The 16,522-nt window shown below is 51.5% G+C and overlaps 2 protein-coding genes across 2 annotated transcripts in view; one reads left to right on the top strand and one right to left on the bottom strand.

Moving 5' to 3' along the window:
• The window catches only part of COPG2 (COPI coat complex subunit gamma 2), a 22,944-nt gene extending 14,895 nt beyond the window's left edge, over nt 1-8,049 (top strand). The window contains exons 13-21 of the mRNA XM_031061880.1: nt 905-1,008; nt 1,525-1,650; nt 2,174-2,236; nt 2,857-2,996; nt 3,138-3,309; nt 4,639-4,736; nt 6,094-6,232; nt 6,340-6,438; nt 7,606-8,049. Coding sequence (XP_030917740.1) covers nt 905-1,008; nt 1,525-1,650; nt 2,174-2,236; nt 2,857-2,996; nt 3,138-3,309; nt 4,639-4,736; nt 6,094-6,232; nt 6,340-6,438; nt 7,606-7,736 — 1,072 coding nt within the window. The 3' untranslated portion in view covers nt 7,737-8,049. The remainder of the gene's footprint in view (nt 1-904; nt 1,009-1,524; nt 1,651-2,173; nt 2,237-2,856; nt 2,997-3,137; nt 3,310-4,638; nt 4,737-6,093; nt 6,233-6,339; nt 6,439-7,605) is intronic.
• On the bottom strand, nt 7,944-14,903 carry MEST. Its single transcript, XM_005426969.2, is given in 12 exon segments — nt 7,944-8,821; nt 9,203-9,266; nt 9,681-9,757; nt 10,557-10,658; nt 11,774-11,838; nt 12,139-12,184; nt 12,741-12,794; nt 13,042-13,178; nt 13,559-13,638; nt 14,035-14,112; nt 14,761-14,834; nt 14,836-14,903. Coding segments are annotated over 12 exon segments (963 nt in total). The 3' UTR covers nt 7,944-8,703.
• Nucleotides 14,904-16,522: the final 1,619 nt, after the last annotated feature.

Here is a 16,522-nt window from a genome sequence, read left to right as displayed (position 1 = left end):
GAGCTGGGGCTGGCAGTGAGGGACACTCTGGTGGCTGCAGACAATGTCACAGCAGCTGGGCTGGCACTGAGGGGACACTGGTGGCTGCACACAATGTCACAGCAGCTGGGCTGGCACTGAGGGGACACTGGTGGCTGCAGACAATGTCACAGCAGCTGGGCTGGCACTGGGGCTGGCACTCCCAGCTGGGGGGTGGGACATTATTCTGTCACCCTCCCTGTGTGGCACTGCTGGAGGAAGGGAGATGGAAGGAAGCAGCCCAAGGAATGAAGGATGGGATCAGTCAGGGAAACACGTGATGGGAATTTGGTCTGAGGACATTGCTCAGGGGTAATAAATCAGAGACATTGACTGCTCTGGGTTGGAAGAGCTTGGAACTCATCCAGTGCCACCCCTGCCACTGTGCCAGGGTGCTCCAAGCCCCATCCAGCCTGGCCTTGCATCTTCCAGGGATCCAGGGGCAGCTGCCAAGGCCTCCCCATCCTCCCAGACAGGAATTTCTTCCTCACATCCAACCTCAATCTCTTTCAGTTTGAAGTTGTTCCCCCTTGTCCTATCAGTATCTGCCCATATAAAAAGTCACTTTCCCTCTACAGAGCTTTTCTCCACGTGAGCATTTTTAACACCCCTTGAAACAAGAGAATTCCTATCCAGGTTACTCAGGAATGACATTTGTGTTTCCAGAGTTGGCTGTTCCCATGTCACTCGTTCATGTTTCTTCTCAAGCCATGTGGTGTTAATGGTTGAATTGAAATTACCCCAACTCCTGTGTTGCGCAAACACATTTTTGCACAATTTGAAAATCCCTGGAGGGAGCTCTGGCAGTCACTGCAGTATCAAAGGCAGTTTTGTCAGTGCCATTTTTAGCTCAGCTCTCTGACCTTGTCCCCTTGTCCCCAAACAGGTGCATGATGGACAGCGACGACGAAGTCAGGGACAGGGCAACGTTCTACCTGAATGTCCTGCAGCAGAGACAGCTGGCCCTGAATGCTGCCTACATTTTCAATGGTCAGTGAGAGAAAGGAAACCCCTCAGAGCTGTTCTTTCACAGGTTTTTAACGGCCTTGGCACTTCCCTGCTGGTACTTGTGCTGAGAGTGGAAGATTTAGCAATCTGAACCTGTCCAACCTGGCCTTGGACACTCCCAGGGATCCAGGGGCAGCCACACTGCTCTGAGAATCCTAAATAATGTAAATGTGGGAAGCAAGGTCTGGGAAATGGAGCCAGGAGTGTGAGCTGGCCTTTCCTTTCTTGGTTTTTGCTCCATCTTTTCCCATTCCAAAACGAGGATGAGGGTTGGTTATAAAAACACTTTGTCTGTGATTGAAACTTCACGTGAGCAGAGGATTTCATTAATCCTTGTAAGATTCTTGGGAATGAGCTGTTTAGACTTGGCAACTTTGTGTCACCTTCAGAGCAGCTTTTTTTTCTGCTTTGCCTGGTTTGGGTTTCCTGTGGATCAGCAGTGCCTGGGGCAGTTCCAGCTCTCCAAACTGAATTTTTTTCTGCCTTTCTCCTCTGCAGGGCTGACAGTGTCTGTTCCTGGCATGGAGAAGGCCCTGCACCAGTACACCCTGGAGCCCTCAGAGAAACCCTTTGACATGAAATCAGTTCCCCTGGCTACAGCCCCCATCTTGGAGCAGAAAGCAGGTAACCCCCAGACTGATGGCAAGGGCTGAGGCAAGGCTCAGAGCCCTGATCTCATTAGCAGGGACAGATCTGTGCATAATCAGCATTTATTGGTTCTCAGCCTTTGGAAAAGGCCATTCCAGGAGCTCTCAGCCACTTCTCTGGCTTTCTTCCATGTCCTTGCACAATGCTTGAGCATCTTCACTTAGCACAACCAGCTTTGGTGTTCTTTTTTCCTGCCCTTTCCTCCTTTAATTTTTTTGCTGGCTTTTGAGGACCAAGGTGTGCTTTATTCCTCATAACTCAGACTTCTTTTCCTCTACTTTCAATCCAGTATTTCCACACAAAAAAAAAAAAAGATATTTCAGTGTATGAGGAGCCAGGCTGGCAGTGGTTTGCAGTAGAGTGTGAGAAATATACAGGGAGTGTAATAAATATAAGGAGGATAATATAAGGAATATTTAATGGAAATTTAATGGCATTTCAACCTCCTGCATGGTTTAGTTGAAACAGAGCACAAAGGCTTTGCTCTTTTTCTCCACAGAGATTGCCCTGGTGACCAGCAAACCTGAGAAAGTGGCTCCTTCACGCCAGGATATATTTCAAGGTAGGAGAGATCTGTGGCTGTCCAGAGCTGCAGGAGAGCTGCAGAGGGACTGGGGCCAAGGCCTGCAGGGACAGCACCCAGGGAATGGCTCCCACTGCCAGAGGGCAGGCATGGATGGGATCTTGGCAAGATGGTGGGATTGGAATGGGATGGGGTTGAAGGGCCCTTCCCACCCAAACCATTCTGGGATTTGGGACACTCAGAATCCATCCCGAGGGATTTTTATGGAAGTTGGGGATGGAAAAGGGAAGGGAGACCCTTCCTGGAGCCCTGAGATTCCCAGTGAAGCCCCTGGATCCCAAAATTCCATCCTAGAGAGGAGTCGGGGTGGGGATGGATCCAATCCCAGGTGGGAGAGCTGGGAATGGAAGGAATTCCCTGGGAGAGGGAGACGGGGGTGGGATTTTGGGAAGGGATTCCCAGAGCAGCTGGGGCTGCCCCTGATCCCTGCGATGTCCAAGGCCAGGCTGGAGCAGCCTGGGACGGTGGGAGGTGTCAGGGTGGAACTGAATTACCCTCACTGTCCCTTCCAACCCAAACCATCCTGGGGTTCTCTGAAGTGTTGAATGAGGACAGGATCAGAGCCTGGCCCTGCTGATCCTCTTTTCCTTCCTGCACAGAACAACTGGCAGCCATCCCAGAGTTTAAGGGCCTGGGTCCCTTGTTCAAATCCTCAGAGCCAGTGCAGCTCACAGAAGCAGAAACAGAGTATTTTGTTCGCTGCATCAAACACGTGTTCCCAGCCCACATCGTCTTCCAGGTGAGAGAACCCACCCCCTTTGATCAAAACCCAGGGAATTTGCTGCATGCCATGGAGGGTTTTAGCTGATTTGGTGTGGGGAGGAAAAGCTCTGGATGAGGAAATGTTTGCAAATCCTTTTCCCTGTGTTTGCTGCTGCAGTTTGACTGCACAAACACCTTGAATGATCAGCTCCTGGAGAGAGTGACGGTGCAGATGGAGCCATCAGAGGGTTATGATGTGATCTGCTGCATCCCAGCTCCCAGCCTGGCCTACAACCAGCCTGGCATGTGCTACACCCTGGTCAGGATCCCCCAGGATGACCCCACTGCAGGTGAGGAGTTGTGCCCCACAGATCCCTCAGATGAAGGGTTTGGGGAATGCCAGCAGTGGGGTTGGGTTCATCCTGAGGTCCTTGGATTTTTCTTTTTTCTGTGTGTGGTGGTTTTAGTTTGAGCTGGGTGGAAATACTAATTTTGTGTAGTGGTTTTTGGTTTGTTAATTCGAGATTTCATTAATTTTAATGCTTTTTTGGTTAATGTATTAAAGAGTGTGGTGGGTTTGGCATTGGGTAATTATTAATGTATTTAATCTTTGTTGGGAGATAGGATTAGGATGAAGGTACAGCAGGTTTAAAACTTTAAAAGGGTATAAAGAAAAACTTATGAACAGTAAGTAAAAGAAAGAGTAATAAGAATTAGAATAAAATTTGTAGAATACTTTTTTATGTGTACAACTTCTCAATAGTTCCACAGACTCTGTTACACAGAATCTTTTACATCACTCCCATAAATACCTCCCATACAAAACCATCACAGTGTGTCACAAGTGCTGCTTTCTAGCAAAATAATTTTTATAAATAATCACTGGTAATATTCTATAATTATTGCTATTGTTATTATTTAATTATTTTATAAATAATTATCATTATCCTCCTTTTTTGGAGCATTAAAGATGGGGTGTTAAAGAGGATTGCAGAGCATGCAGGTAATGGGAACTCGGATTTATGGGCTGGAATCAGTGAAAGGAACACATTTAAAACCTTGGATGTTTTGTAGTGTTTAAGAACAGAACCACTCAAAGGAAAATGCAGATAGAATAAAAGTATTCCTAATTTCAGACTTTATTTAATGGACTAATTAAATTTTTCCTCTCCTTAGAGAATCAGAAACTACTACAAAATATAGGAATGAGATTTTCTTGGACGTGAAACTTCCCTTTCTTTTCTTACTCTCACTTAAACACCGCTGGGTTTTTAACATGACTTATTATATAACATGAGTTATTTAACGTGACTTACCAGTGGAGTGGATTTTTCAATTCTTTTAATACCAGGGACGATTAGAACTAATCTGAATTTGCTAAACTGTTGGTTTGGATGCTATTCCATTTGTCAGAAATCCTCATGGAGTTTTTCCTGGTGGCTGCTGCTGGATTTCATGGCAGCATTTGGAGTCAGTGATTTGTTACCCCTGGAACTCTGCTGAGCTCCTCCTTTGGCCTTTCTTTTAAAATCAAAGGGAAAAACGATATTAAAGTGCTTTGTCCTGGGCACATGTGTATTCCTGGGGCAAACCTGATGGATTTTGCAGCCTCTTTGTGGGAAGAGAGGGTTCCAGCAGAGGAATCTCCCCATTTAGCCAGGATTTGTGTCTCTTGCCAGTCGCCTGCACCTTCAGCTGCACCATGAAGTTCACGGTGCGGGACTGCGACCCCAGCACGGGGGTGCCAGAGGAGGATGGCTACGAGGATGAGTATGTGGTGAGTCCAGCATTTGTTCCCTGTTCCCCATTCTCACTCATTTGAGAGAAATGGGACAGCTGGGTTAAGTTTCCTCTCAATCCTGAAATCAATTAATGTGCCTGAAACAGCAAAATTCTGTAAAATGTCATTTTTAGATCCTTCCCCAAAGCTTCATTGCTGTCAAAGTTTTAGTGGCCCTGTGGAATGGAATTTGTGGGGACAGAGAGGAGAGAAGGAAGAAATAACTTCCCTTGTGTGTTTTCAGAATTGTGCTGCAATATTTCCACCTCAAACATTTGGATTTTTGTTAATTAATGATGGGCATACAGTCAGATTTCAGGAAGTGTTGGAGGAAATAAAAGCTCCTTCTGAAGAGAGCTGGGAATGTTCCCCTGGAGCAGGGAAGGCTCCAGGGAGAGCTTCCAGCACATTGCAGGGCCTGCAGGGGCTCCAGGAGAGCTGCAGAGGGACTGGGGCCAAGGGCTGCAGGGACAGCACCCAGGGAATGGCTCCCACTGCCAGAGGGCAGGCATGGATGGCATCTTGGCAATGAGGAATTCCTGGCTGGGCTGGGATTGCCAGAGCAGCTGGGGCTGCCCCTGCATCCCTGGCAGTGCCCAAGGCCAGGCTGGACACTGGGGCTGGAGCAGCCTGGGATGGTGGGGTTGGGATGGGATGGGGGTGAAGGGCCCTTCCCACCCAAACTGCTCTGGGATTCTGGGATTTGGGACACTCAGAATCCATCCCGAGGGATTTTTATGGAAGTTGGGGATGGAAAAGGGAAGGGAGACCCTTCCTGGAGTCCTGAGATTCCCAGTGAAGCCCACGGATCCCAAAATCCCTTCCTAGAGAGGAGTCGGGGTGGGGATGGATCCAATCCCAGGTGGGAGAGCTGGGAATGGAGGGAATTCCCTCAGCCTGGGACAGGGGGAGGTGTCCCTGCCATGGCAGGGGTGGCACTGGATCATCTTCAAGACCCTTCCAACCCAAACCATCCTGGAATTCCATGGATTCTGAGGAAGTTCTCCATGGAAGAAGGCCAAGAGGGGCTGCAAAGGCTTTGAGCCAAGTGATGGCCTCATTTTCTGCTCTCCTTTAGTCTCACAGATGTTTTGTGTAAATATTTTTAAGGATTGTAGATGAATAAATAATATTTATTCATCATCAATACTATTTCTCCTCTTAAATCAATACTATTTCCCCATAAATAACCATTAATACCATTTCCTCTCTTTTTAGAAGCTATCATGATATGGTTCTCCTGGAATTAAAACCAGGCATTGCCTTGGCAAAATGCTGTGGGCTCTTTTTCCCTTTCCAAGGTGAGGATTATTTCCATAACTGGCCTGAAAATTTCCCTTTCTTTTCCTCCCAGTTGGAAGACTTGGAGGTGACAGTGTCTGATCATCTCCAGAAGGTTCTAAAGCCCAACTTTGCAGCTGCCTGGGAGGAGGTGGGAGATGACTTTGAGAAAGAAGAAACCTTTGCCCTCAGCTCCATCAAAACCCTGGATGGTGAGATAATCCCTCCTTTATTGATCACCCACCTGCCAGGCTGGGGTTTGATTTAGTGTGATAAATAATTGCCTGGAATGATTTTCTTCTTCAATCTCTGAATGCAGAAGCTGTCAATAACATCATCAAGTTCCTGGGCATGCAGCCCTGTGAGAGGTCAGATAAAGTGCCAGAAAACAAAAATTCTCACACCCTCTACTTGGCTGGTAAGTTTTCCTGCTGCTGAATTTCATGTTTCTGTGTCCCCATGGATTTTTCTAAATGAAGGGAAATGGTTTAGGAGAGCCTGCTGCTATTTGGGGAGTTTTTTCTCTGTAGAAAGAGATTTTTTTTCTCCGAAGTGACCCCAGTGTATTGAATGCAGCTGGTCCTGTCTTGGAGACCTCTGTCTTGGATGTGCTCAGGCCAAGCTCTGAGAATGGGGGAATTCCACCTGTGGGAATGGGGGAGAATCTCTGATTTGGGAGCTTCCAGAGCAGACAGAATTTAACCCCTTAATGCCTGAGCTTATCTCAGAAGGGTGATTGTGGGGGTGCCTTGTTCCCGAGTTCCTGCAGCTGAAGACACATCCTGAGCTGCTCTGCAACACCCACAACTTCTCCTAGAACCATGGAATGGTTTAGGTGGGAAAAGCCCTCTGAGGTCATTGAGTCCAACCATTCCCAGCACTGCCAAGGCCAGCACTGACCCTGTCCCCAGGTGCCACATCCACAGGGCTTTGAAATCCCTCCAGGAATGGGGACTCCACCCCTGTGCCAGAGGCCAGAGCTGCACAACCCTTTCCATGAGGAAATTCCTGCTCATTTCCATCCTGAGCTTCTCCTGGGGGAAAAAAAATCCTTCACGGAAGAGATTTGTGGTAAAAATCCGATTATTTGGTCTGATTTCTTTTGGATTGCCCCCTCAGCCCCTCCTGGTTCTCCAGCCCCTTCCCAGCTCCCTCAGCCCCTCCTGGTTCTCCAGCCCCTTCCCAGCTCCCTCAGCCCCTCCTGGTTCTCCAGCCCCTTCCCAGCTCCCTCAGCCTCTCCAGCCCCTTCCCCAGCTCCATTCCCTTCTCTGGACCCTGTCCAGCCCCTCCAGGACTTTCCTGCCCGGAGCTGTCCCCAGGTGTGTCCCTCAGGGGACAGTCCCTGCCCTGAGGCTGTGCCCATGCTGGGGCTGGCACAGCCCAGGTGCCATCAGCCTCTTGCCCACCTGGGGACATCCAGCCACTGTCACCAGCACCCCCAGGGCCTGTCCCAGCTCTCCAAGCTGGAGCATTCCATGGGCATGTGAGCCACGTGCAGAACCTGGCTGAAGACCGAACCTGCCCTGGCTCAGGAGTGGATCCCTGAGCCTCTCCCAAGTGACCTCTCCGTGTTGCTCTGTCCCAGGTGTGTACAGAGGTGGCTGTGACGTGCTGCTCAGGTCCAGGCTGGCCCTCGGGGACGGTGTGACCATGCAGGTGACAGTCAGGAGCAAGGACGAGACGTCCGTCGATGTCATCCTGGCCTCCGTGGGCTGAGGCTTCCAGTGAGCTCCTGGAACTGTCCCTTTGTCCCGCTGTCCTTCTGCACGGGGTTTTTATTCCTCTGTTTGGGAAATCTTTTCTATGCTGTCCATTAGTGGCTGGTACTGAGCCATGCCCGTGTCCCTTCCCTCACTGTCACACCGTTCCCACCTCACTTAGGGCATCTCAACCAGGGAAGAGAAAAGATGCGAGAAAACGGAATCAGATTTTTGTCCAAATTGCTTTTTATTAACAGAAAATAAACACTGGTTCGAGTGGTGGAATTCATATGAATTCCTGTTAATAAAATAGAATTTTTTTGTTCTAATTCTGTCTGCTCCAGTACAGAAAAAATATCCCATAAGGGCTATTTATAAAGCAAAAACCCCTTATTCCTAAAGGGATGCTATTAAATTCCCAACATAAACTGGTAAAAACCACCCCAAACCTCCAGATTTGCAATATTTTTGTGACCATCTCTTCTTCCACACAGAAAAATCAATGTACAGAGAGAGATTAAACTCCATCTCTTGAGGCAGATTCAGTTCTCTGAGCTTTATGTCAGGTAACAAGCAAACCTCAGGGCAGCCTTTTCCTGGGTTCAAACTGGGAAAAATCCCATCTGGAAAACGGGGAAGGGAAGGGGATGGAGGGATTTTGTGAGGGAACTCCTGCCTCTCCCTGCTGATGAAGTGGTTGTTCCTTTCCAAGTCAGGGTGATGAAGGAAGTAAGAAGTTCTGATTTCACGTCGATTGAAACTCTTCTGAGTTCAGCTGGGCGAGAAGGGGAGTGCAGGGCTGGAAGAGCTGTCAGAATCCTGCTTTTCCCCTCATTTTTCCAGCTCTCCAAGGATTTCACTCAGTTTGGCAGCCCAGGATGAAGGTGTGAGCACAGTGTTGGATTGGGGAGAGAAAAATCCACGTTTTTTCCTGCTCCCAAAGCCTGACTCTAAGCAAAGAGTGAGAACGGAGCTGCAGCAGCTCAGCAGGAGTTGATGAAGTTCAGGTAGGCATTCAGAAATGCCAGGGCATCCTCCAGCTGGGGGTAGTGGCCAATGTGGTCATCCAGCAGGGACACTGTGGGCACGGGAAGCACCTTCCTGGTGGGAAAACAGAGCAAGGCTTAAGCACAGGAATTGCTGCAGACTCAATTGTGCCCATTTTGGGGATAAACAGCCCTGGAGGCAGCTCCATCTGAGCCCTTGCAAGTGCTGGATTTCCTTCGGGTCAGTTTGGAGGAGATGACTTGCTCGGGAAACAAATGTTCCCCGTGTGGTTTTCAAATGGATCGTGACTGAAAATCCTGGTTTTGGTGCCTAAAATGCAGAAGCAACTTCCCAAGTGCTCTGACTGAAGCACCTGGCTGTGCAGGTGCCAGTGGGAATTAAAAACAGCCTCCGTGAGGATGGAATGGAGGGAACAGCCAGGTAAAATAGCCCTTGGAATGAAGCCCCAGCTGCACATTCCCATTTTTGACTGACTTGTAAAGCTGGAGGAACTCTGGCTGTGGATTCACAGGGTCCAGGGGCCCGTAGATGAGATGCACTGCAAGGGAAGCACAGACAGAGCTTTTGTAGCCATCAATTAACGGATTCATTAATGAGAACATCCCCAATGAGACCTGCAGGAGTGTTCCCTCCTCACACAAAGCTCGGGAAGCTTCCAGTGGAGCACTGAACAAAACAGCTCTGAATGGGCTTTTGCTGGGCTGCCCTGGGGGCAAGTGCAGCCTCCAAGCCCCAAATTTTTCCCTGGTTGCAACTTTTTGGGCTTGAAAAGCTCCTCAACTTGCCTGGAGCAGCACTTAGAGAAACATCTGTGAAGCAGGGAATGTTATCTCTGCCGCACAAGTGGGTTTGAGCTCAGGATCATGAGAGGCTGATGAGTGGAAAGGAGCCTGGAAGCGAGGGGGGCAATTGCCAAAACTGCTGAGCAGGAAAGGAATGGATTCTTACTCACATGGGAGTGAGGGAGAGATCAAAGCTCCGAGGCAGCGCTCTCTGTGCTTCTTCCTCTGGTTTATGTACTGCAAAATACTGAGGGGGAAAGGAAAGGAAAGGAAAGGAAAGGAAAGGAAAGGAAAGGAAAGGAAAGGAAAGGAAAGGAAAGGAAAGGAAAGGAAAGGAAAGGAAAGGAAAGGAAAGGAAAGGAGGAAGGAAAGGAAGGAAAGGAAGGAAGGAAGGAAAGGAAGGAAAAGCCCTTGTTATGCAGTGGGTGCTGCCCACCCTGGAATTTGCTCCTGGGGCTGTGGGCACAATGGGATCCAGGTGGGATTTGCGTCTCCTGTGGGAATCCAGCACCACACCGGCATCCCTGGGCTCTGGGACTCTGTTCTCCCACTGGGGAAGGGGATACAAGGAGCTCAACTCAACCACCACCAACTCAAGCACAAGAGCCTTCTAAAAGCCACAAACTGGACAAAACATGTCCTTCCAAAATTGCCAGGATGAAGATTTGGGATTGGGATTTCTGGGAATGGCCCAGAAGGTTCAAATCCAGAGTCAAATCTTTCCTGGGACAATGCTGCTCAAATACCTGCCAAATAGAGATTGAACTCTAGTCCTTACCAAAACTCCCCCAAATCCAAACCTTTGACTTCCAAAGGAAAAAATCCACATCTCAGATCCAACTCCAACCTTGCATCATCCCAGAGAATCCTCACTGCATCACCCCCAGCTCTTTCTTGGGATGTAATGTTGATCTCCAACGAAAACAAGCATCTCCAACAAAACACTCCAAGGGGTGTTTTCCAGCAGCAGCTGGAAGTTCTGGGGAGCTCTGGGCTCCTCACAGCAGGTGTGACACCCAGCTGCTGCAGGATTTCATGCCAGGTACCTGTCCCTGACGACGTTCCTGTCGTCGTTCCTCACTGCTGTCCACGTGTCCCAGAGTTCTGCCTGGGAGGGCTGTGTGTAGGGCCCAAAATCTGCCCCGAGCCTGGAAAACCATGGGATTAGGAGAGACACAGCAGCAGCTGTGTCAGGGAACCACTCAGAAACTCCTCCAGGGCAAAAAATTCCAGTGGTTCAGTTGCCACAGCAAAACTCCAAGTGCCGAGATGTCTCCCAAATAAGTTGGGATAAGTGTTGGATGGACTCAAAGGGCTTTTTTGGAGGGGAAAAAAGGGGTTTTAACACTGCTAAAAATACAAAAATCTAATTGTGCAGGAGTTTTGTTGCCTCTGAAATGTGTAATTCCAACACTTGTGGAAAGGAGGATTCCAATCTCCAGGGAAAAGTTGTTTGGTTTATTATTAAACTGAAGTGCTTGGCCAGTGTGGAGAGGGAATGGTCCAGGTGTCAATCCCACCTCCCCAGAACCAGTGCCAGGGAATCTGCTCCCTGCCAAATCCCTGATTTATGGAACCATGGAATGGTTTGGGTGGGAAGGAATTTAAGGATCATTGACTGCCACCCCCTGCCAAATCCCTGACGTAAGGATCATTGCCTGCCCCCCCCTGCCAAATCCCTGATTTGTGGAACCATGGAATGGTTTGGGTGGGAAGGGATTTAAGATCATTCACTGCCACTCCCTGCCAAATCCCTGATTTGTGGAACCATGGAATGGTTTGGGTGGGAAGGGATTTAAGATCATTCACTGCCACTCCCTGCCAAATCCCTGATGTGTGGAACCATGGAATGGTTGGGGTTGAAGGAATTTAAGGATCATTCACTGCCACTCCCTGCCAAATCCCTGATTTGTGGAATCATGGAATGGTTTGGGTGGGAAGGAATTTAAGGATCATTCACTGCCACTCCCTGCCAAATCCCTGATTTGTGGAATCATGGAATGGTTTGGGTTGGAAGGAATTTAAGATCATTCACTGCCACCCTCTGCCATGGGCAGGGACATCTCCCACCATCCCAGGCTGCTCCAGCCTGGCCTTGGACCATTCCAGGGATCCAGGGGCAGCCCCAGCTGCTCTGGGAATTCTATTCCAGGGTCTCCCCACCCTTCCAGCCAGGAATTCCTTCTCATTCCTGCATTTCCCCTTCCCCACTTGGAAGAGGAACCTTATGGATTGTGCCCAGCACCCCCGAGACCCCACTCACCCTCCAGAGAAGAAGTTCATGAGCCTCAGGAGGAGGGGGGACAGCAAACCCCCATCCTTGAGGAGCTTGGGAAGAAGGGAAAAAGGAGGGAGCACAACTCAGCATTAGATACATGAATAAATCCATGGAGAGCTTCTCCCATGAGGCCCAGACCCTTGAGGTGTCCATGGGGTGTGACAGCAGCGCTCCAAGGGGTGTTTATTTGGGATTTTGGGGTTCAGTGTGACTGGAGAGGGGAGCAGCTCACCAAGGGGTGTTTATTTGGGATTTTGGGGTTCAGTGTGACTGGAGAGGGGAGCAGCTCACCAAGGGGTGTTTGTTTGGGATTTTGGGGTTCAGTGTGACTGGAGAGGGGAGCAGCTCACCTTCTGGATGAAGCGGGGGTAGTTTGTTTCGGGAAAAATCCCTGGAAGGACAGCAAAGACCAGAGCTGTAAGGCTGGAAGGGTTTTGCTGCACATCTCCCAGGCTGTCCCCCTTCACTGTGCCATGCCAGGGAGCCCCAGGATTGATGCTCCTGGTTAATTACAGCACCTTGATTGCAATCCTTGGGATTTGGGTGGTGGAGATGGGAAAGCCAATCCATCCCATGGGTTCCCATCCAATGGATCCCCATCCTATGGGTTCCTATCCCATGGTCCCCAATCCCATGGGTTCCCATCCAATGGACTCCAATCCTATGGGTTCCCATCCGATGGATCCCCATCCTATGGGTTCCCATGGGTTCCCATCCCATGGATTCCTATCCTATGGGTTCCCATCCCATATATCCCCATCCCATGGATCCCCTTCCCATGGATTTCCATCCCAAGGGTTCCTATCCCATGGATCCCTATCCCATGGATCTCCTATCCCATGGATCCCCATCCCATGGATCCCCATCCCATGGATCTCCTATCCCATATATCCCCATCCCATGGATCCCTATCCCATGGATCCCCATCCCACCCTGCACAGACCTTACCTCCTTGGACAAACAGAGGCTGTTGATCAGGATGCTTCCAGTTCTGTTGTGCTCATACCTGGGGACAGCAGAGAAGAAGGTGAAACACAACCAGACCTCTCCAGGCTCTGAGAAAAGACCAAGCAGGAGCTCCAGTTGTGTGGGATCATCTCCGTTTCCTTTGGGAACCAGACGGGTGGAAGTCTTGGGTGTGCCCTGAGACACCTCAGGCACAAGGAAACGGGAATTCTGCACCACATCCTTCCACTTATCTGCTGGAAATCATCTTGGTGGGGACAGCAAAGGGCAGGAGGGGTGGCAGGGACCTGTGGAGCAGCTCCTGGGCCACCGTGTCCCCGTAGTCGTGGGACAGGAGGTTGATGCGCTGGTGCCGCAGCCCAAGGTGGCGCAGCGGCCCCTCCACGATGGTGGCCTGCTCAAAGATGGAGTAGCTGTGGGGCCTCTGCAGAAAGGGGGAGAGGGGTCCCAGTGAGAGCCTGACCCAGCAGGAGCCCACAGCTTCCAGAAGAAATGCCCCAAGGAAGGAATGTGGAGGTAGGGAACATGGAAAGCAGCAGCTTGTGAGCCCAGACCCAGCGGTTGGGATGTCCACAAGGTGATGGGAGCATTGTCCGTGCTCCAGAGGGGTCAGAGTGCATTTTGGAGTCCTATCAAACCCATCCACCACAAGCCTTCCCCATCCCTTCCACTGCTGTAATGACTTATCCCTTTTCCAGAGGGAATGGGAGGAGAAAACCAATTTTTCTCCTGGATGGCAAAAAGCAATTTTCCAGAGTGCTGGGCTGAAAGCAACCATGAAAATCCTCATGTCAGGGTACTCACAGGCTTGTCACTGAATCCCAATCTGAGGAAATCCAGGGCAATCGCCCGGTGGAAGCGCTGGGTCAGCCCCTCCCAGATCTGGGAAGAGGAGAAATGCATTTGAAAAGCATCCAGTGGCAGCAGAGGATGGAAACATCGGCAGGGTGAGCAGCCATGGATGGACGTGCTCCTCCCCAGCACCCCACAGAACATGCCAGCTCCAAGAAAACAGCAGCAGGTCAAAATTCCCCAATAAACAGCCCCACCATCCCCCCCAAAAAAGCCAAGGAATTCTTGTGGCTGTTTTCCTGTGGGATGTGGCAAGAGCTTGGATTTCACACTGGGAGAGGAGCAAGGTGAAATCCTGGAGAACGGCGATACCTCGAGCAGAAATCAGGAATTCTCCTCTGCAGCATGGCCCACCCCTCCTGTGCTGCCTGCTCATCCCCAGGAGCTGAAAATCCTGGGATGTGGGGTCAGATCCCACTCCCTGAGCTTGCTCCAGTCGTAGCTGGACGTGGGGAAGCCGTGCAGGAGCACCACGACATCCGAGCTGCCGACGGCGCCGCTGGAATCTCTGGGGACAACGGGACACCCCGGAGCCAGCCCTTCCCAAAATCCCTCCCTTCTAGGACAGGAACTGAGTCCATCCCACTGGGAATCCACCTCTCCCTCTGCTCCCCAAAACTAAGGATGGGTTTGAGTCCCACCACAGCTTCCCTTTGGAAACCTCACCAGCTCCGTGATCAACCCAGGGATTGATTTCAAATCTATGGGTTTTTAATTGACACAAGGATTTAATTAGCCCAAATTAACTCCAGCAGCCTCTGTGCTGCTGCAAAAAGGGTTTCCAGTGTCTTTTCCATGTTGTGTCCCAGTGATCTCCATAGGAAGGAAAGAACTGAGCCCCAGAGTTGCAGGGGCAGCCACCAGAGGCCAAGGCCAGCCAGACTTGCTGGTACTGGGAGATTTTGCCTGGGAGCAACCCTTGGATGTTCAGAATTTTGGGGGTGGAATCCCAATTTCAGCCATGGACACCCAGAGGAGAAGGACAGATCCATCTTGGGATCCTTCCCACCAAGGTACAAGATCCAGCTTTCCCCAGTGAAACGTTCTGATCCATCCCCAGGGTCCAGGATGGCAAAAACCAGGAGGGATTTGTCACCACCTGGCCCAGGTTTGGAATGTCCCCGTGGCCACTGAGGGATGGGTGGCTCTGTCACCTCTGTAGAAGATGTTCAGGTCCTTGTAGGTGAAGAAGCTCCCGGAGGATTTCCAGGAGCGGAGAGCTGGGGGGTGGGATGTGCAGGCAGGCAGCGAGGAGGGGCACGCCCAGCAGCCCCACCTGCAGCCAGCACTCCTTCATCCTGGGGGACACGGGGGGACACCGGGGTCACCCCGGAGCTGCGCACCCCCACTGAGATCCCCAGGTCCAGAGAAACCACCTCCATGGCCCCAAAACCCCCATTCCCATAAACCTCCATGGCCCCAAAACCCCCATTCCCATAAACCTCCATGGCCCCAAAACTCCCATTCCCATAACCCTCCATGGCCCCAAAACACCCATTCCTATAGAACCTGCATGTCCCCAGGGTGGCAGATGCAGCAAACATTTGGGGTCTGAGAGGGAAGGTCGATCTCATTTGGGCTCTGAGGGGGACTGTGAGGCCATTTGGGGTTTGAGGGGGAGCAAAGGTCCACCTTGGGGTCTGAGGGAGATTGGTGGGCTATTTGGGGTTTGAGGGGGAGTATGGGGTCATTGGGAGGCTGTGGATCCATAAGGGGTCTGAAGGGGGGTTGTGGACTCATGGGGTTCTGAGAAGGGGCATGACCCCACTAAGAGTCCACAGGGGCCATGGGGTCCCTGGGGGGGCTTCAGTGGGGCCATGGGGTCACTGGGGGGGCTCCAGTGGGGCCATGGGCTGTGGGAGGCCTGAGGGGGCCATGGGGGGGTCAGGAGCTTATTGGGGTCTGCGGGGTCATGACCCCAACGGGTTTAGGGAGTCAATGGCGGTCAAAGGGAGAGGCCACACCCACTGAGGGGACACACCCACCTGAGGGGACACACCCACCTGAGGGGACACACCCACTGAGGGGACACACCCACCTGAGGGGACACACCCACTGAGGGGACACACCCACGGCCCCAAACCTCCCATTCCCATAAACCTCCATAGCCCCAAAACCCCCATTCCCATAAACCTCCATGGCCCCAAAACTCCCATTCCCATAAACCTCCATGGCCCCAAAACCCCCATTCCCAGAACCTGCATGTCCCCAGGGTGGCAGATGCAGCAAACATTTGGGGTCTGAGAGGGAAGGTCGATCTCATTTGGGCTCTGAGGGGGACTGTGAGGCCATTTGGGGTTTGAGGGGGAGCAAAGGTCCACCTTGGGGTCTGAGGGAGATTGGTGGGCTATTTGGGGTTTGAGGGGGAGTATGGGGTCATTGGGAGGCTGTGGATCCATAAGGGGTCTGAAGGGGGGTTGTGGACTCATGGGGTTCTGAGAAGGGGCATGACCCCACTAAGAGTCCACAGGGGCCATGGGGTCCCTGGGGGGGCTTCAGTGGGGCCATGGGGTCACTGGGGGGGCTCCAGTGGGGCCATGGGCTGTGGGAGGCCTGAGGGGGCCATGGGGGGGTCAGGAGCTTATTGGGGTCTGCGGGGTCATGACCCCAACGGGTTTAGGGAGTCAATGGCGGTCAAAGGGAGAGGCCACACCCACTGAGGGGACACACCCACCTGAGGGGACACACCCACCTGAGGGGACACACCCACTGAGGGGACACACCCACCTGAGGGGACACACCCACTGAGGGGACACACCCACCTGAGAGCACACACCCACTTCGGGGACACCCCTCGAGGCCACACCCCCAACAGACCCCGCCCACAACCCGAGCCCGGGACCCCCCATCCCCCCTCACCTCAGGCCACGCCCCTTTCCTGAGGACGGGGCGGAGCCCCCGCGCGCGCTCCCGGCG

The sequence above is a fragment of the Geospiza fortis genome, unplaced genomic scaffold (genome assembly GCF_000277835.1).
Source record: "Geospiza fortis unplaced genomic scaffold, GeoFor_1.0 scaffold61, whole genome shotgun sequence".
Lineage (NCBI taxonomy): Eukaryota > Metazoa > Chordata > Aves > Passeriformes > Thraupidae > Geospiza > Geospiza fortis.
This window is presented reverse-complemented; position numbering and strand designations above follow the sequence as displayed.